Source organism: Clytia hemisphaerica, unplaced genomic scaffold (assembly GCF_902728285.1).
Source record: "Clytia hemisphaerica strain Z4C2 unplaced genomic scaffold, Clytia hemisphaerica genome assembly, whole genome shotgun sequence".
Lineage (NCBI taxonomy): Eukaryota > Metazoa > Cnidaria > Hydrozoa > Leptothecata > Clytiidae > Clytia > Clytia hemisphaerica.
Genome location: NW_027104090.1, coordinates 1655246 through 1674284, shown reverse-complemented (window position 1 = coordinate 1674284; position 19039 = coordinate 1655246). Strand labels below are relative to the sequence as shown.

At 34.4% G+C, this 19039-nt stretch overlaps 3 protein-coding genes across 3 annotated transcripts; 2 read left to right on the top strand and 1 right to left on the bottom strand.

The window, feature by feature from the left end:
* Window positions 1–6701: 6701 nt before the first annotated feature.
* Window positions 6702–9431, top strand: LOC136812811 (pleckstrin homology domain-containing family B member 2-like). Its single transcript, XM_067069338.1, has 5 exons — window positions 6702–6826; window positions 7205–7454; window positions 7605–7641; window positions 8002–8128; window positions 8335–9431. Exons 1-5 carry the CDS (start codon window positions 6784–6786, stop codon window positions 8415–8417), a joined length of 540 nt encoding a protein of 179 aa, XP_066925439.1. The 5' UTR covers window positions 6702–6783; the 3' UTR covers window positions 8418–9431.
* Window positions 9432–9690: 259 nt separating this feature from the next.
* Window positions 9691–13822, top strand: LOC136812810 (uncharacterized). Its single transcript, XM_067069337.1, has 6 exons — window positions 9691–9851; window positions 10297–10440; window positions 10794–10917; window positions 11243–11279; window positions 12395–12494; window positions 12779–13822. Exons 1-6 carry the CDS (start codon window positions 9815–9817, stop codon window positions 13186–13188), a joined length of 852 nt encoding a protein of 283 aa, XP_066925438.1. The 5' UTR covers window positions 9691–9814; the 3' UTR covers window positions 13189–13822.
* A 522-nt stretch (window positions 13823–14344) lies between these two features.
* Window positions 14345–17724, bottom strand: LOC136812809 (A-type voltage-gated potassium channel KCND3-like). Its single transcript, XM_067069336.1, has 3 exons — window positions 16492–17724; window positions 15552–15660; window positions 14345–14878 (listed from the first exon to the last, which is right to left on the bottom strand). Exons 1-3 carry the CDS (start codon window positions 17703–17705, stop codon window positions 14849–14851), a joined length of 1353 nt encoding a protein of 450 aa, XP_066925437.1. The 5' UTR covers window positions 17706–17724; the 3' UTR covers window positions 14345–14848.
* Between the last annotated feature and the right edge of the window lie 1315 nt (window positions 17725–19039).

The following is a 19039-nucleotide window of genomic DNA, read 5'->3' as shown; positions in this document are numbered from 1 at the left end:
AAGGGAGCCAGTCACAGGTCCGTGTCCTCTGTAGGCAAAAACCGTTACCCGAAATCGGTCCTGATTTTATACGCGATCACGGGATGGATAAATGACGTAATGTTAGGGGAAAAATTGAAAACATAAACAAACTTTCAAGATGGCGTTTAGCAGATGACAGAAATTATGAAATTTGTTGCTTTTTTGTCAGTTTGGCTGCAGTTTTTAGCTGTTGTATTCATTTTGATGACTCTGTAATCTATCAGTCCAGTTGAAGTCGAAAAAGAGAGATATAACATAGTTTCAAAGCTCCAATTGCCAAGCAAGATGATAATATTTCGTCATATAGACCTTTTTTCAAAGAGGCCACCCTGTTGAATTATTATGTAGTCCAGCAGAAAAACAATGATAAAAACCATGCATAATTATTACAATATGCATGATACAGTAATTATGCATGGCTCTATCATTGTTTTTATGGCTGGACTACATGATTATTCAATAGGACGTCCTCTTTGAAAAAAGGTCTATTGTATTGGCATTAAGAAAATTTCTGCTGGAGTAGAAGTTAGTTAGGGGTCACTCACATATCGATTCTTCCCACGACTAACGTCAAATTGACGCTAATTTGAAACCCCCCCCACCCCCACCTCTTAACGTCAAAGTTCAAAAATTATAAAAAATCGATTAAACTCTAAATTTCCTCCTTCACTATTGTCGTTGTTTCGTCACCCATCTTTAATTTTGCTACAGCTTGCTCAAGCAGTTTATATTTAAAAAATAATGGAGATAATTTCTTAACTTTTTTCCAAAAGTTGCCGGAATAGACCTTTTCGCCTTATCCGCCATCTTGAATTGTATGCAAAAATAGAGGCAGGAACGAAAAAGCCGTGGTTGTATTTTAGTTTTAGAAAGTATGCAAAACATATGCAAGTTTACACAAATATTAAAAAGACAACAAAGCATCTTATAAATAAATATTATAATCATTAGAACAATATAAAAGATGGAATTTCTCAATCCGAAAAGAAATATTCACAGAACAACAAAAGCCTTTTAGAAATTTGTTTTTTGGCTTAAAGACATATAATAGCATATTCTATTTTCATGCCATTAAGAAATTCCACGAAGACGGAGTACACACATCAAACTTTCAAAACACGCAAACTGAAAGCAGTAATTATGACGTCACACATTATCAACGTTTTGATTTGATCATTTGGCAGCTCTATTCTTAGGAGAACAATTTACCGTCAGCCGAATAAGGATTATTTTTTAGGTTCGCTGATGATTTTTCAGTTTGAATTTATGTCTAATGTTATTGATTTTTGAAGTGCTTGTTCTAAGAGATGAGCGAATATAATTATTTTTAGTTTTCAAGAGAAGCAAATTTAATCTTTCTTCTACAAGATTACACTTTAATATAATGCCAATTATGCATGTAAGTTTTATATTGATACTTTCTTTTTGCATATGTTTTGCATACTTTCTAATGGAATTTTACCAAGGCAATTTGGCCACCATAATTTTTGCATACAATTCAATATGGCGGATGGAAAGGCGAAAAGGTCTATTGAATATCCTATAGCAGGGGGGGTCAAGCAGTTAATCCAAAACACTATGCCTGTTTTGCCCGTGGTGGTCCATTTTCAAATTTTGAAAAATATAGTTAATCCAAGAGTGGATTAACTGCCAAAGGGGTGGTCTCTGAAAGAATTCTGGGAAAAAAAAGTGGACTAACTGCATTTTCTGTCATTCTGTAAAATTCATTTAAATGTTTTTTTTTTATTAGAACACTTAAAATTTGGCTGAGCCTGGATGTGCTTATTTTTTTAGCAATTTTCAGCCTTAAATGTTCTTAAATGCGTTCTTAAATTTTCAGACTGCTCTAAATCGACAATATCATGCAAAATAAAGAGCATATAAAATTGGTACAATTTGGACAATATTTGACTCTCGATTTTAGAAAATCCATGCCTAAGTTGGGTTAAAACTGCTTGAAAAGAAGAAAAATTGTAGTTTCTTGTCATTTTTTTCCAAACTGAGGCTGGGCTTGTTCTTACGATGTTCTTAATTTTTCGACGAATTTCAGCCTAAATGTTCTTATAAACTGGGTTCTAATAAAAAAAAAAGCGTGTATTCTGATTCATGCTCGTTTTTGCCTCTTCTTCTGTCTTTAAAACGTCAAACTGCATCAAAGTCTTGCTTTAACTTTCTCCTGCTTTGTTTACAAATTCCGTTTTCACTAATTTTCAAGCTGTTATAAAATCGGGTGATTCGCCCCTTTTTTTGTAAGATTTCAGGAATGACAAGTGAACTAAAAATGTCAATTTGAAAAAATTATAGGGTGAGTGGGGCACCTAACCCCAAGCAAGTTCTACATCGTTGGGAACTAAAGATTGGGTTTGCAGCCTAGTTAAAACCACAAAATCTAACTGGATCTAACTGACTTTGAATGTTGATTTAAAAAATGAGATATTTGAATCTTTTTTGAGGTATGCAATAACGTTTGCTATATTTTGTTACTTACTGCCTTTTATCATTTTGCTGTTTTGATCTATTTTCTTACCTGTTTATACTAGATTTAGATATTTTTTCTTTAGATTTTATATTTTCATGGCTATTCATGTTTTTAAAAGAAATGCATTGAAAATTACTGCATGCCAAAATGCCCCGATGGACTGTTTTAGGAGGGGGTGGTATACAAAGATTGTGACTGAAAAACAGTAAATCCAGTGTGGATTAAGTGTCAGAATGGGTGGGTGGTCCTAAATATCATCCAAAATCAGTTACTACGGATGATGTTCTGGATTTAACTGCTTGATTAACTGCCTATAGTCATAATCAACAGAAAAGCCGCATTTCACAAAAAAAAGACCGACCGTTGACAAAATTCAAGGGCCGTGCTGACCGTCTGAACAAAAGGAACTTGAGACATAAACATCGGGCCGTTTGTTTTGGTTAAAATTGTTGTGTAAAATAGCGAAGCGAACGAATACTTAGGTATATAAAAGGAGGAAAAGAAATGTGGAAAGTAACTGAAGTTGTGAGTGACCCCTTATTCAAAAGACCCTCGCATTTTCCCAAACAACTATTGCATAAATGATTAGTCCAAACTTCAGTGGATGCAAGTAAAACAAGAGAGAAATTATTATTACCTACCGTGAGTGGTCCTAAATCCGAATAATTGCTATGAATAAAAATTATATGTTTACAAACATTCCCTCTCCAAGTTGAACAATAAACTATATTGCAAGAACTCTCAAAACAAAACATCTAACTAGATGTCAATTTTTAAATGTGATAAAAAAACCTCTATTATTCTGAATCCGTTGCTTGTGTTTAAAACGTTAACAATTTTGTAATAAAAAATTATGTTTCGTATAAGAAGCAATTATTCTTATTTGGTTCAATTGGTTCAGTGTATCAAATCTCTCAGTTTAGTTGACACTTTGGTAAGGTTTGTTTTTATTTTAGTTTGTATCTTTGAAAGACCCCATCGGATTTAGGCAGGGCAGTCGGATTTAGGACCACTCATGGCTGCTCATGGTATAAAAGAGTTTCGCTCAAATAGGCACGCTAACATTCTCCCAAATTACCGTAAGTTGGTCTAATATTGACATCCCGCGTCTAATTCCGACAACATGTTTAGAGACAGGAATAATATGAATCACTGATTGAAAAAGGATTACTCCTCTCTGACCACTAAGCAAAGAAAAATTGTTTTGACCTTTCTATCAATTTCAGCTGATAAAAAGGGTGTCGGAATTAGATGAGGAATGTTGACATTAGACCACCAAATTAAGGTAGCATGCGATAATGCTGAGTATTTCAGTGCAATGTTTTATAAAGTATTAGCTCAAGTATGGGTTTATTCCTGTATTTAGGAGAAGATAATTTCTTGTCTGAATTGATGGAGAATGTATTATATAGAATGTATAGAATGTAGTGGAATTGATGTTATTATTTTGTTACTAAAATAAAGTTAATTTCTAAAAACGTTTTAAAAGAACCATTCTTTTTCATTGGAAAGAAGAAAGATAAACTTGATGGGTCATTATCAAAAGTTATACTCAATTGAATAAGAAAGTTTCTTTAGGCCAGGCCCAATTGATAGTTTGGCCAGGTTTGGCTTGTGTCCTCAGCACGTGCATTTGCGTAGGGTAAAATGTCGAAATGCAAAAATCGACTTTGGAAAAATGACTTTTATTCCATAAAGAGATTACTTTCAAATAAAAAATACATTGACAATGAATGGGTAAGCTTTCTAGAAATCCAAACATAAATTTTTTACCAAAAAATAACACTTTAGGATCAGAAACAGTCAAAAACCAGCTTTTTTCAACTTTCATTGAGTTACAGGAATTAATTCCTTGTTTGTTTTAATCTGAAATTTTCAGTAGGGGTGGCCAACATGGTTCCCTTGCTCATATCAGGGGGGCCCAAGGCAGGGGTAAGAGAATAGACCTTTTCGCCTTTCCATCCGCCATATTGAATTGTATGCAAAAATTATGGTGGCCGAATTGCCGTGGTGAAATTACCTTAGAAAGTATGCAAAACATATGCAAAAAGAAAGTATTAATGTAAAACTTATATGCATAATTGGCATTATATTAAAGTGTAATCTTGTAGAAGAAAGATTGAATTTGCTCCTTTTGAAAACTAGAAATAGTCAAATTCGCTCATCTCTTAGAACAAGCACTTCAAAAAACCATAACATTAGACATAAACTCAAGCTCAATAATCATACGCAAAGGACAGAACTATTCCTTATTCGGCTGACGGTAAATTATTCTCCTGGGAATAGAACCGTCAGACGATCAAATCAAAACCTTGATCTGAACCCGCTGAATGTGTGACGTCATAATTACTGCTTTCAGTTTGCGTGTTTTGAAAGTTTGATCTGTGTACTCCGTATTGGTGGAATTCTTTAATGGCATGAAAACAGAATATGTAATGTCTTTAAGAACAAATTTCTAAAAGGCTTTTGTTGTTCTGTAAATATTTCTTTTTGGATTAAAAAATTCCATCTTTTATTGTTCTAATGATTATAATATTTCTTTATAAGATGCTTTGTTGTCTTTTTAATCTTTGTGTAAACTTGCATATGTTTTGCATATTTTCCAACTAAATCCAATGACGGCTTTTTCGTTCCTCTATTTTTGCATACAATTCAAGATGGCAGATGGAAAGGCGAAAAGGTCTATTAAAGTTTCTAAGTGTCCCGGTGTAGTCCATACTTAAAACAAATATTTTAAGCACCTAAAAGCAGAGAGTCATGGCTGTATTCCTTAAGCACACGCCGCAAAAACCTTAATCTCTTCAGGCTATTTCTCTATGTTCGCATTTGTATTCATTCCAGGATGGCCCGATGGCTCAAGGAATTTAAAAAATTGAGGTTTTTGGTGGGAAAATGAAAAAAAGTTCCAGTTTTAGCTACTGACCAACCGACTGACCGACCAACCGACTGACCGACCAACCGACCGAACTATTTTTTAAAGCTTTTAGGGCACAAACCAAACAATCAATTGGGTCTAGCCTTGAGGGGATTATCAGACGATTTTTGATATTTGGCTTAGAGATACCTTCTATTGTCCAGAGAGACACCTAAATCTTTTGTCCCAATTCTTTCCCAAAGCTATAAAGATATTTGACTTTGAAATCTCTAAAAATGAGTCTTTACATAGTCTTTACGTTGAATTTCTATTGTTTTCAAATACATAAAAGTTTGAAAATTCAAAGTCGAATAATTCAGCTTTAGAAAATAATTGGGTCAAGAACTTTGGAGGTGTTTATCAGGGTGAAGGCTTCTTCATAAACGCGAAAGACATATATCTATTTTTCAGATCCGGTATGCGGGAATAGTGTCAGGACCTGCAGGCGACCTGGTAGGGTTGGGTATGGGTGTGGTTTGGGTGTGGTTTGGGTGTGGTTACGTATCAGATTGGCTAGGAATTGGGTTATTATCAGTTAGGGTTAGGGTTGGAGCTCGAAAAAAAGCACTCTTCTGGGATTTTCTCTTAATATAGTCTGGTCCGCAGTTTGTACAATATAAATAGCCGTCAGAAACGTTTTCCTGGCATGAATCCGTGGCGCAGTGGATAAGGCATTGGATTTCCAAACGATGGAACTTTGCATTCGGTGGGTTCGAATCCCACCGGTGGCGATCTATCGGTAAGTCATTCAGTCAGTTAGAAAACATAGAAACCAACTCACATAGAACCAGGAAGTCAGAAAAACTAAGAACAAACTGGAAATACAAAATAAGTCCAGACATGTCTTTCGTGAAGCCACAACCGTTTATTAGGACCATCTCTAAGCCAAATATCGAAAATTATCTGATAACCCCTTTAAAGAAAGTGATTGAAAACCTTGAAAATCCACCTATCAAATTATAGGCAAGCATACTTACATGATACATCAGCATAATCTCGTCATAAGAACTCGAAAAAATTCACTTTAAAGAGAAAAACTTTTTTGTGGCTCACCTGGTATTTTAATTTTTTATGTTTTCTTAAGAATTTTGATTTCAGTTGTGTGGACTGTGCTGTGCACCCCTGAAACATACAGAGATGTGAAGTATATAAATCCTAATATGTGACCTTCCACAGGATTTACAGTACATGCTCTTAGGGTTCATCATCAGATTCTCTTCACCATGTAAAAAAAGCCTAGTTGCTAAGTAAAATTTATTTCTCATTGGATTTCAATTTATAAATTTATTTTTCTTTATATGTAACTATTATAATACATTTTAATGATTATGTTATAGCGAGATAACTGAGAGATAACCTAAATGAATTAATGGCTTCCATTAGAAGGGAAGGTTTTCTTCTGAAGCGTGACGGTAAGCTATTTACTGTATCATTTTGTAGCCTTGAATTTAGATACACTAAGATTTTATTATGATCTTCATTGAAGATAAAAAAAGTGAATTTTTGATCCAGACAATTTTTGGAAAACATTTTCAGTACTTTACCAACCCTGATATTCTTATTTTACCGACCGACCGACCCATATTTTTCTAATGATCTGCCCATAGAACAACAAATTAAATTGGTCTCGTCTTACAAGATAATGAAAAATGGCTAATTTGAGTCTTGTGTAGTTTACCAAGCACCAAAATTAAAATAAGTTTAATCAAAAATATTATTTTGTTATGTTATTACACTATTACAATATTCTCAAGGTATGAAATTTGTATGAATTTTTTTTTGAATCTCAGATTCCTGGATGTTTCCTGGTTGGAAAAAGAAGCATTGTCAGCTGAAATCAGATGGTGTTTTTGCATTTGGAGATGGGAAACACGTTGAACATCATTTTAATACAAAAATTGATTTGAAGAAAGTAGAACAAGGATTTGAAGCTGAATCATTGAATCTTCCAAAAGGTCGAAGCGATATGGAATCTATGTTTGTGGTCCACTTGAAGCACAAAAAATATTATTTCCTTGCAAGCAATATTGGAGAGTGCTTGTATGTAACTTTACCCAAATCTTTCAAAATTATTTATATTTGAAAAAAACATAATTATCACGCTTTATCTAGGAAATAGGTTAATTTAAAACATACTTAGTTTACCTATATGTTATTGATATTTTTAAATACCTTTTGTTTTTGTTTTAGAGCTTGGATTGGAAGTATCAAAAACTCTCAAACTGCTGTAAGGGATTGTTTTTCAAACTCTTATTCTCAAATTGGGCCTGATTTTTCAATTATTTAACAGTTATATAATTATTTAATGTAAACTTGAATTAAGGACTGTAGAGGTTAATTTTCATGTTGAAATGGACTTTTTTGTTGCTTGAACGAGCGAAAAGGCAATTTTGTGAGTGAGTGCAAGAATTCTTGTGCAGATTTGCCCAATTTTTCTAAGATCCTCTGATATTCCCAAAAGGAAATCATGATCCTTTAGAAATTTTGAACATGTGAGGATTCTATCTATGTCATTGATGTATATTGATCTTTGATGCCTTTTTCCTGACCTTTTTTCTTTTCTTTCATTTTATCTTTTATCAAACAGACAAGTTCAGCCGTAGCTCCAATAAGTCATGGTGCAACAGCTCCTGGATATCATGCACCATCACCACATCACCATGGTCAGCCTCACCCACAAAATCATGGCCAACCTTATCCACAAAATTATCCAGGTTCTTTTCTCTGAAATTTATGAAAGATTATAAATTGGGTGGGTTTATTGGTGGTGAAGGCTTGAATCTAAAAGTACTGATTTGAGCTGTTTTTTTAATGTAAATCTGGGAATCTTTTTAATAATAATTAATTCAAAAAGGTGTTTCTCAAAATAGATTTATTTCTCAAAATTACTCGACTTGACACCTTCTTATTTTTCTTTCAGTCCAACATCAGCCTATTCATCCACAGCATCAACAACCAATGCACCACCAGGCTCCTCCCTTCAATCCGAACTATCATCATTGACAAAATTGAACAAAATCTCATTTATTGTATATTTATGCTTTGATTAACACAGTATTTCAAAAGCCAAGAAAGTAATGACGGTAATTAAGTCCAGCTAGCTTACATTTCAAAGAATTTCATTTAATATACACACGAAGACGATCGACTTAAAAAAATATTTTTAAATCAAATATCGTGAAAAAATATGATTTTAGAGAGCCTTTTGTGCTGTATGAGAATAATTTGACTGAAACTATCCACTGCAGTTTTTTATTGGAATCATATTTACTGCGCAAGCAAAACCTACATGAATTATACTAATATATGACATTGCTGCATTTTGTAAAGAATCTTTTTTGACTGACACTTTTTGTCTTTGATATAAACGCTCATGCATATTCTTTGGGGAGGGGCTCTACTATGAATTTTGGAGCTTGAGTTTTCAAGTACAAAGTTCATAGTTCGGAGGTATAAAGGGGGGGGATGACACCTTCCAAAAAAATGAAGAAGGGGCAGGGGGATCAGAAATTCTCATGAAAAAGGGGGATGTTAGCAAGGAATGGGGGGGGGCAGTCTAAGATGGGGGCTTACATATATATTGTAGATTATTTTCAAGCACTGTTATGAAATTTGGTCATCATGAAAGGAAGTTTTCTGTAAGAGTAGTCTGAGTCAAAAAGAAGAAAGAACTTTATTATTTCGCTTTCTCTCTCTAAAGATATTTCACATATATTTGTTAGCTATTTTTGTCCAAAATCCTTGGGTGATAGGCATTTTTCAAGGTTGGGGGGATGCCAACAAGGGAGGGATCATTTAAGAAGGGGGGTCGGACCCCTTTCCGCACTTTGCCAAGCTGAATGAGAATATTTATAGAAATTTATCCGTGTTTTTCCTATAGACACTATTTTGTATGTAAGATCTTCTATTTTTTAAATGATATTTTCTTTTGGGTATTATATAGAATTTTATATCTGTTATTTTCTTAATGTAAAATAAACTAATATTTTTCTTGGAAAGAAATCTATTTTAGCTGTAGGAGAGACTCTCTCCTTGGTCTCTGTGTTTTTTTTCTTTCAAGAATGTGTTTCAAACTTATCCATAAATTACTTGATTGGCAATAATTTAATCAATGTTCTTATCGCGTGAACTTCGAGTAGGATTTCATGTTACTTTTGCCTCTTACCAATGCTAATATTCTCAGTTGGACAATTTTGCGTTTGCCCAACTGATTTTGCCACTGAACAAAGGACTATTGTCTCACAAGCAGCGATTGTAATAGTATACATTTATACATTTATACTATAAAATTTATTTTATTTTCAGTAATACTAACAAACTAATAATATACAAGCAAGATAATACAAAAATTATGACAGTGACCATAACATCTATTGAATATTACTAACACTAATACAACTATGAGTACAATCAAAAGTGGAACTTTACTGAAGCAAGGTAAATATATATGTCTTTTAAAAATTAAAATAGACTAGACTAATAGACCAACTTCTTAACGACGTTGGGCTCTTCAAGAAAAAATCCGTTTATGAGGGTAGAGGATATATTATTTTTTTCAATGATCTACCCCCTGGACATTTCGATTTTTCACCCTCTAGACACTTATTTTACTTAAAAAAGCATCATAAATCAACCGCTTAGATATGGCAGTTTTTCACTCCTGGGCAATACATCTTTCACGTTTTTTTCTGACAGATTCAGTTGAATGATTTAGGTCACTCAAAATTTACTTTGTTGGTAAATGTTAAGTGTTGATAGAAACGTATATTTCTTTCATAAAATGCATTGAATTTTCTTAAGTCAACGGGATTGGTGTTATGTATTATACGACTTCCCTCCAAAAATCGTTTTCATTAGAAATCTTTATATTTTAATTTTTCAGTGCAAGGATTTTTATCAAAAGATTGGAAACCTAAACACTGTGTTTTGTACAGCGATGGAGAATTTGCTGTTTATCAATCCATAACTGATGCTACTGCTGAAACAAGAATCAACCTGAAAACGGATGTACGCTCCATAGAAACAGGTTAGTGCGAAAATACAAAAAATTAAAATAATAAAGGGTTTAGGTCGAGGTTATCAGGGAGAAACGATGTGAAAATGGCTGTATCTTCATGAAAATCAATGCCATGACTACATTTGACGTCAATCTTTCTTGATAAACTATTTCAAGTCTCCTCCTCGAATATTTTCATGCCTTTGGGTGTTCTTAAACTTTTTTTGGGTTTGAGCCTATACCTATTGTTATGAATTAAAAAGCTCTTATTTTTCAGCATTGTAAGTATTTTAATATAGCTTTTTAAGAAAGTGTATACGTTAAAGATCCCGCAAAGCCTTTATAGTCCAGTTCAAAAACCTCTTGTTAATTCCTTTCCAAAGGTTCTGATTGTGGTTCAGTGACTTTGCCAAAGAGTCGTTCAAGAGATGTTGATTCATTATTTGGTGTCTTTGGGAATGAAAAGAAACCTCATTATTTTTTGTCAACCAGAGAAACAGAGTGTCGGTGAGTACAGTGAAGTTTCCTTGACTCGAACCTCTATTACTCGAATACCGCCTTAATTCGAACAAGTTCTTGTTCAGCGTTACTACCTTTTTCAAATTATCAATCTGGACTGAAAAGGAAAAAATCAAACAATTATTATATTGATATTATTTCTAGGTCCAAATCTTAGTAAAAAGCTGACATTTTTAATATATTGTAGCTATTGAATTTAACACGAATTTTATTTTCAAGAATTCATGTTATGTTGTAAGGTAAACAATAAAATGGATAACTTTCATTCCCAAGCTTTTGATAATGAAATAATTTGCTTTACGTTTGATTTTAGTGAATGGGTGATCGCTTTGGACAGAATCATCAACCAGGTAATTTCAAAATGTCTGTTTTTGTTTTTTTTGAAATCTCGATTTTTTCATTTCGTTATAAGAGGCCCCCCAGCGGACCCTCAATTCACGCATTCACGCAATTTGTTTTCGAAATTCACGCATTCACGCAAATTTTCCTCAAGTTTCACGCAATAACCCGATTTTTCAGAAATCGGAAATCTTTTTGGGAAAAATCGGGGAAACATTGGAAAATCGGGAAAACTGCACATAATCGGTGGAAAAAAAGGGAAATTCACGTATTCACGCACAAAATAGCCCACATTCACGCATTCACGCAAATAAAAAGTACATTTTCACGTTCACGCAAGTTTTTTCAATTCACGCATTCACGCATTTTTTTTTTCAATTTTCACGCATTCACGCAACCGAAAATGCCCATCCACGCAATCACGCAAACCGCTGGGGGGCCCCTTATAAGTTACAAGAGAAATTTGGATGGGTTTGGAAAACTAAAAAAGTTTTTTTTTTGGGGAAAAAGACGTTTCAATACAATACAGTAGACTCTCGTTAATTAGAACTTCTATTATTCGAATCTTTCTATAATTCGAACTAATTCACAGCTCCCGTCAAAGGGAAACCCTTGTAAAGTACTCTCTATAATTTAAATCTTTCTTTAATTCGACGAAAACTTTTGGTCCCTTGCAGATTGTATTACCGAGAGTCAACTTTAAGTCAAAAAGCTTTTCAACTTTTTCCATGAATAAGTTTCTAACGATGGACTTTAGACTGAGATGTAGTGGTGGGAAAGGTCAATGAAGTAATAGCCCGAAGGGCTAGACGCGGATCTCCTACGTAGGATTTGAGGCTACTAAATCCTTCCTAAATTGCGCGGCCTTGAGCAGCCCGCATGGAAAATTATTTTTATACAAATTCCAGATTGAAAGTAAAGTAATTTTCCGCTAGATTTAAAAAAATGTATCACTCTAAAACAAAGAAACCGCTAAAATCAATCCGTTATAAAAAATACGGCGTATATTCTAAGGCTTCACTTTTTCCTGCACGAGGAAGGTTAAACATTCGCTTCTAGCCCTTCGGGTGTTTACTTTTTTTGGTAAAAGTCACTCTTTCTATTCAATTTGTATTCTTCATTGTAGCCATTACCATCAAAATCATCTATGGCGCCACCGGGCCAACCGCCACCATATACGTCAAGAATGGAGTATGAACAAAATATCAATGCTGACCCTCCTAATAGTAAGTTGGAATATTATTAACAAAAGGTTCAAAAATAAAATATTTTCTCAATATACAAAAACTCTGAAAAAACTTTATTAGCTGCTTAATAAGGGAAAGGTAGCTCCTGCGAGCCTAATAATATATGAAAGGTTTTGTTTTGAAATAAGAGTGATATCGTTTTCCTACTCGTCAGTTTTAATTTACAAGCTTTTTGATATTGAATTGATACGGATGTGGAACAAAGTTTGTTTGGCATTGATTCGTTGATATTTGACTCCAGTTTAATCAAACAACTAACACAGGAGGTGCTGCTCAGCAAAACACTCAGCCTCCCCCACCTCAGATGGGACAACCCCGTCCACAGATGGGACAACCTCAACCTATGATGTATCCACAACAACCACCAATGTATGGCCAGCAACCCATGTATGGTTATGGTCAACAACCCATGTATGGTCCCCCTATGTATGGGCAACCCATGTACCAACAGCCTGTCTATGTTCAACAGGCTCCCCAGCAGCAGCAGTCAAGAGGTGGCAGCAATACAGGTAGTCTGCTTCTAGCAGGAGGTGGTGGGTTACTAGGAGGCTATCTTCTGGGTAGTGCCATGTCTGAGATGAGTCACCATCATGGACATAATGACTATGGTGGACATGATCATGGTGGGTTTGGGGGCGGAGATTTTGATGGTGGAGGTGGATTTGATTTCTAATTTCCTTTATCCTTCTTATAAATTCGTTGATACTTGTTGAGACCATAGTGTCCTAGTAGGTTGGTTCCCCTCCCTTGAAAATTGAAAAAAATTCTTTTGCCCCCCCTTTTAGTTCCCCTCCCTAAGGTTTTTAAAATAATCCCCCCTTGAAATTTTTTTTAGATTTTTTGCCCATAACGTATAATACTGCTTCTATTCATGTTATCTCGTCCCCTATATACAAAGAAAAAATGTAAATTGTCACCACCTCGAATATAAAACACTATTACATGTTTTTTTTTAGCTTGAAGTTGAACAGATACAGTATATTTTATGTTTTATGTTTGATACCAAAGAACAGAAATTATTTTTCCTCACATTTTTTCTCCCCACCCTTGACTTTTTGGAGCTAATTTTTCTCCCCCTCCTTTTGATTTCCCCCCTTGAATTTTGAAAACAATTTTGCCCACCCTTTTCCCATTTTCTGAAAAAAACTCCTCCCCACCTTTTAAAAGCGGGGACCATAAAACTTTCTTGAGCTAAGGAGACAATCGAGTTATCGTGGTTCGAGTTAAAGAGAGTCAGAAAACTGTTTTTATTTGCATAAACTGCCTACTCTCGGGTACCTAATAGCCAGGGGGGGTTGGAATAAGCGGGGGGGGGTTGGAAAAAATCTCAAAACTTAATAAGCGGGGGGGGTTGGAATAAAAATGTCTTGGGTGGAAAATTTTTGAAAAGGAGGCTAATACACCTGAATTAGGACAAAAAAGGGAACTTTCAAAAACATTTTCCCAAAAATTAATAAGCGGGGGGGGGGGCGGCTATTAAGTACTCTCGACTTCTATTCATACGACATAATGTAACGAATGTTTTCAACACATCCAATGAAGTTTGATATAATCTTGGCATTTATAGATCCAAAGTTTCGTTCTTTTTAACTAAAATATATTTATTAAAACCGAAATTTTTAAACTTTTCGTTTTTTTTTGTAGATTTTGTAGTTTTAAAATTAACAACTTCAAACTCCTAGCCAATTTAAAGCTCCAAAGGGATGACTAAAGAAGCCTTTCTTTTTTGCTGTGTGAAAATTATAGATCCAAAATTTGACTTTTTGATAGATTCTTTACTCTTTTGAACTTGTAATAAGAAATTTTAAAGCTATTGGAATAGAGCAAAAGTATAAAATGCTAAAAAAAAACTAAACTATGGTAGTAAAATTAATATTTCTTTGTATCTTGAAATATTTTAAAATTATTGCAGATCAATTTAAATTTTGAAAATGTGAGCGCTATCAGAATCGTAAAGGCATACTAAGGAACTGAAATCGAGTGTGGCCACATCCCAAATCTTGTAAATATAAGGGGCACCACGGCGCTTATTTGAGGAAATACGCCAGGGACCTGTGGCACATTGCCCAATTAAGCCTTGGTCATTTTACAGCAATAAATATTTGTATAGACATTTTATATTAGATTAAACGTAATTTAAAAAAACGAAAAATCCATTATTTATAAAAATACAATATTTGTTATGGCGTTTAAAATAATCATCTTGCAATAAACTTATAACAATCCCACTCTCTTCGTGTTCATTTTTGATTCTGTTTTCTGAACTGAGGCCATGAAAGTTCCGTGCAATTTTCACTTGCAATGTTTTCGATTTTGAGTTGAGTTCGTCCTGGTCAAATATCTCCAGATACTAGAGTCTGTGACTAAATGTGTGAGAGAAAAAACAACAATAAAATACCTGACTATACATTAATATCACATACATTGGCGGAGGGAGGAGGTACTTGGGCAAAAGGGGTACGGGGACTTTTTTTACCTCCTATATATTATAATCTGCTAAATTAGTTCCAACCCAGAAAAAGCTGATGTGTGACGACACATACTCTCGGGTACCTAATAGCCGTCCCCCCCGCTAATTAATTTTTCGAAAATTTTCCACCCAGGACATTCTTATTCCAACCCCCCCGCTTATTAAATTTTGAAATTTTTTCCAACCCCCCTGCTTATTCCAACCCCCCGGCTATTAGGTACCCGAGAGTATGATGCCGGTATATTACAACTTAAAAATCTTGTTAAAACTTTGTCAATATGATTAAAAAAGTGTTCTCAAATTCGACCCTAACAACAGTTGACCATATAAACTGTTGATGGAATTTGAATTGTTTTTTCGTTTGTTGAAGAGATAAACAGGAGTGGAATATCACCAAAAAGAAAAAATTATAATGAGACAGATTTCCATAATCATCTAGGTTTCCACTAGCATAAAGAATTTCCGTTGCAGAACCGAAATTATGTGTAATCACCATTAAACTTTATTATTTGGTTAGAATCTATTATACAGATCCCATAATGAATAAATCCCTTAAATTCCCCTACCTTCATTTGAATGATGGGGACAGGGAGGGCAATGACAATAACACCCATTAGACAACACAATGAACCAATCAATTTCCCTTGGATCGTCTCCGGTACTACATCTCCATAGCTAAAGAAGAAAGAGGAGAAGGTTTTTCCTACGTTGTCATTGACCTGGGGAAGGCACTCAAGGTTATGCATCTTGAGGATACGTTTTTCAGGCTTCCTGGAGCGCAACTGTATAGACTAGTAAACCACGTCGTTGTATTTCGCTGCAGATTAAACTTGCAATAGGATCTATTTCTATATATGTTCACTGAATACAACCAAACCACTCTCCCGCGGCAATTTCTATTTTTTATAAGAACTCTTTATTATTATAAGCACTATTCCCGCGTTCCTGTGTCCAAGGAAGAGACAGACGCTTGCTAGTCTACAACTGTAAGGATCGAAATGATAGAAAAAGTGTAAGGGCGTAAAAAGTGAGAATAAGGAAGCTTTTTAGGCAAAATTTTGGATGAAAATCTGACCATTTTTGCTTTAAAATGTACAAAAAGAATATGCTCCTTCTCAATACGTCCCTTTTTATCGAAATGTATAGATATATATGGAAAAAACTATGGCGAATAGGGGTCGGTCGGTTAGTAATAAGAGTAATTTATGTTGCGAGGCAGGCTGTAGGTTCATAAAATATCGGAAATGATTGCAAGAATGGTTTCTCAATTTTTTGTGGAGAAATTTGATAATGCAGACCATGATCTACTCAACAGGTACTTCGGCAAAAAGGTATTCCCCAACTCATTTCTAAAACTTAAGTCTTGAATTAGGCAATAGAAACGAAGAAGGTAGGATGTTCAGACACACAAAATCAAAACAACGTCTTTCTAAAGCTCACAACATCCATGTAACGTTAGATGAACGTTCAAACAACGTTGTGTGTGTCAAGTTAGGAAGGTCTTACCCAAGAGTTGTAGTTGTGACCACTGTGTACCAGATGGCTTCTGGGATGCTTCCAAACACTGATTCCTTAGGTGGTCTACCAGCAGCCTCTGCGTAGAAGATCGTACTGGCAAACACAATCACCACAATCGAGTACATAAACAAAATAAAACCAAGTTCTGATATTGAACTTGTAATGGCGGACGCCAGATTTTTAAGACGTTCTGAATGGCGGACAAGTTTGATTATTCGCACAATACGAAAAGAGCGTAGCATCTCAACATATTTAGAAGCTGCACCCAAACCAGTGAAATAGTACCGTATTGCTAGATCAACAAAATAAGGCATTATGGCTAATAAGTCAATGAGCCCCATTTTACTTTTGATGAAGTTAATTCGGTTCGGGGCACCATAGAGCCGGATCAAGTATTCAATACAGAAATAGACGACGCAAAAAGTGTCTAGTACGAAAAAAATCGATGAATAGAGATCACCACATTTGGGAGAATAATTACATGTTGTGTTTGCGCCAAGATTTCCGGACACTGGCAAACAATAATCAGTCGGACAGTTGACGGTCTCCACACAATTCACGATGATGGAGAGGATAATTATAGCACAACTGAGAAAATAAAACACCAAAGCAGGATAGGATGATTGTGGATCTTCGGCGAAATCCCATAAGAGTTTACGGAGATGATTGTACTGTACTTTCTTCTTCTTGTTTGCAGAGCTATTACTGATTGACGAGATCAAGATTTGAGCTGGACGATTCCGAGCTATAGGACTTCTGACATTTTCTTCGACTTTGTTGATTAGATAAATTGCAAATGCTTCACGGCAGCAAGGTGCAATCTCCGTTAAATTAATTTGAAAGAAATTTAATTCATCCATAAATGCTTCGTAACATTCCGTTTCGGGATAATGTAGTTTCCCCGTTTTATAATATTTGAAGATGAATTTGAATAAAAATGGATCACGATCGAAAAAGAATTCTTGATCCACCGTATCGTAATAATAGCCTCGTTTGAGCGGGTTGCCAAGCAACGTTTCAGGGAAAGCCTCTAAGATGGCTTCATTAATCCGGAATTCCGAACCACTGACATTGATACGTAGTTTCCGCCCCTTATGGGCGTTATGGCGTGAAGGTATGTAACGATTTTTCAATGCGGTTCGATTCAAATTAGCAAATTTCTTTGATACGAAGTAACCAGCAGTGGTAGTCAAGGAATACATATTGGTTTGTCTGTGTAGATAAAGAGTACACGATGAGAATAAAAAGATGTTTAAAAAGTTTTAATACACAGGTTGCAAAATAAAAGTCTGAAGACAAATCACGTTTTTACTCGAATTTTTTATATGCTTGTTACATGACATTTATTTCTGATTGGTTCGAATTCATTGACACTAATAAAGTAATTAACTGTAGGTTGTAAAGCAAGTAACATGGGATTAAAATCACGTGAACTTTTTCGAGTAATCACATGTTTTGACTGCATGATATAATTTTGCAGCCCGTGTATTCAGCTTTGAGTAATAAAGGTTCCTGGTTTCTGAGACAGGAGTATTAAAAAAATGACTAAATTTCCCGAAGAAAGTCAGAATTACGACAGAATTCTGTTCCAGAAGCACTTTTACAGTAACAGACAGTAACACAACAAGTTTAAGAAATGAATGACTGTTCTGTAGGCTGAAAACCTATATATTCATAATTTTTTTCTTTCGCGACAGATTGTTCATCGATTTTCCGAACCATAAAAATCAAAAAGTTAGTTTTTTAACTGAGCAGGCTGTTCTTCACAGTGCCTCTACGAAGACCATTTCCTATTTAAGAAAAATAATTTTTGAAAATATGTTTTTATATATTTTTTTCTCTAATTCAAGAGACCCCCATCAGGTTTTAATCAAAATATATTATCTTATGCAAAACAAAAATTTTTGTATATTTTTTTCTTTATCATATTTCTAGCATATGAAAGCCCATGAATAGACGCAAGTTTATAAAGTTAACCAGACATGAAACCATGAAACATGTTTTTCTTTAAAAAGCAGTTTTTTATCAGTTTTTCAGATTATAAGAGAAAGTCATCTTAGCTTTTTTATCTTGATTTTTTTTTCAATTTCCCTATATTTTAACTTCTAACTGATCGATATCAAGCTAAGAATTTTATAAAACATTTTCCACCCATTTCTAATTATGTGTTTCACCATCTGTCTGTCTAACTTTTCTATTAAAAAGTTTGTTTTCTAGGCGGAGACACTGTTAGAATTTTTCTAGAGATTATAAAAAGTTTTTTAGAGACTTCTGTGAAGTTTGTTGATCAAATTCTTAGAAAATGGTTAAAATAATAAATTGAAAAATTATAGAATATCCCATGATCGTGAAATTCTGTAGTATATTAATATAAAAAAATTGAAAAAATCTAAATTTAAAATTTCATTTTTATATAAAAGTTTTTTAATAAAACAATTTCATAAACACCATAGTCTAGCATGCTAGACGACTTAACTCAGTAAAAAATAGGAAGTAGAAAACTTGACAGGAGCAATCAATATAGTCGTCTAGAATA

What these genes read in the sequence shown, in the direction of transcription:
- LOC136812811 (XM_067069338.1), top strand. Translation starts at nt 6,784, where the DNA reads ATGGCTTCCATTAGAAGGGAAGGTTTTCTTCTGAAGCGTGACG. An exon ending in AGCAATATTGGAGAGTGCTT is followed by an intron (nt 7,455 to 7,604) that starts GTATGTAACTTT and finishes TTTTTGTTTTAG; the next exon opens with AGCTTGGATTGGAAGTATCA. An exon ending in TCAAAAACTCTCAAACTGCT is followed by an intron (nt 7,642 to 8,001) that starts GTAAGGGATTGT and finishes TTTATCAAACAG; the next exon opens with ACAAGTTCAGCCGTAGCTCC.
- LOC136812810 (XM_067069337.1), top strand. Translation starts at nt 9,815, where the DNA reads ATGAGTACAATCAAAAGTGGAACTTTACTGAAGCAAG. An exon ending in TGGAACTTTACTGAAGCAAG is followed by an intron (nt 9,852 to 10,296) that starts GTAAATATATAT and finishes TTAATTTTTCAG; the next exon opens with TGCAAGGATTTTTATCAAAA. An exon ending in TGTACGCTCCATAGAAACAG is followed by an intron (nt 10,441 to 10,793) that starts GTTAGTGCGAAA and finishes TCCTTTCCAAAG; the next exon opens with GTTCTGATTGTGGTTCAGTG.
- LOC136812809 (XM_067069336.1), bottom strand. Translation starts at nt 17,705, where the DNA reads ATGTATTCCTTGACTACCACTGCTGGTTACTTCGTATCAAAGAAATTT. An exon ending in GTCACAACTACAACTCTTGG is followed by an intron (nt 15,661 to 16,491) that starts GTAAGACCTTCC and finishes TTTCTTCTTTAG; the next exon opens with CTATGGAGATGTAGTACCGG. An exon ending in TCCCCATCATTCAAATGAAG is followed by an intron (nt 14,879 to 15,551) that starts GTAGGGGAATTT and finishes TCACACATTTAG; the next exon opens with TCACAGACTCTAGTATCTGG.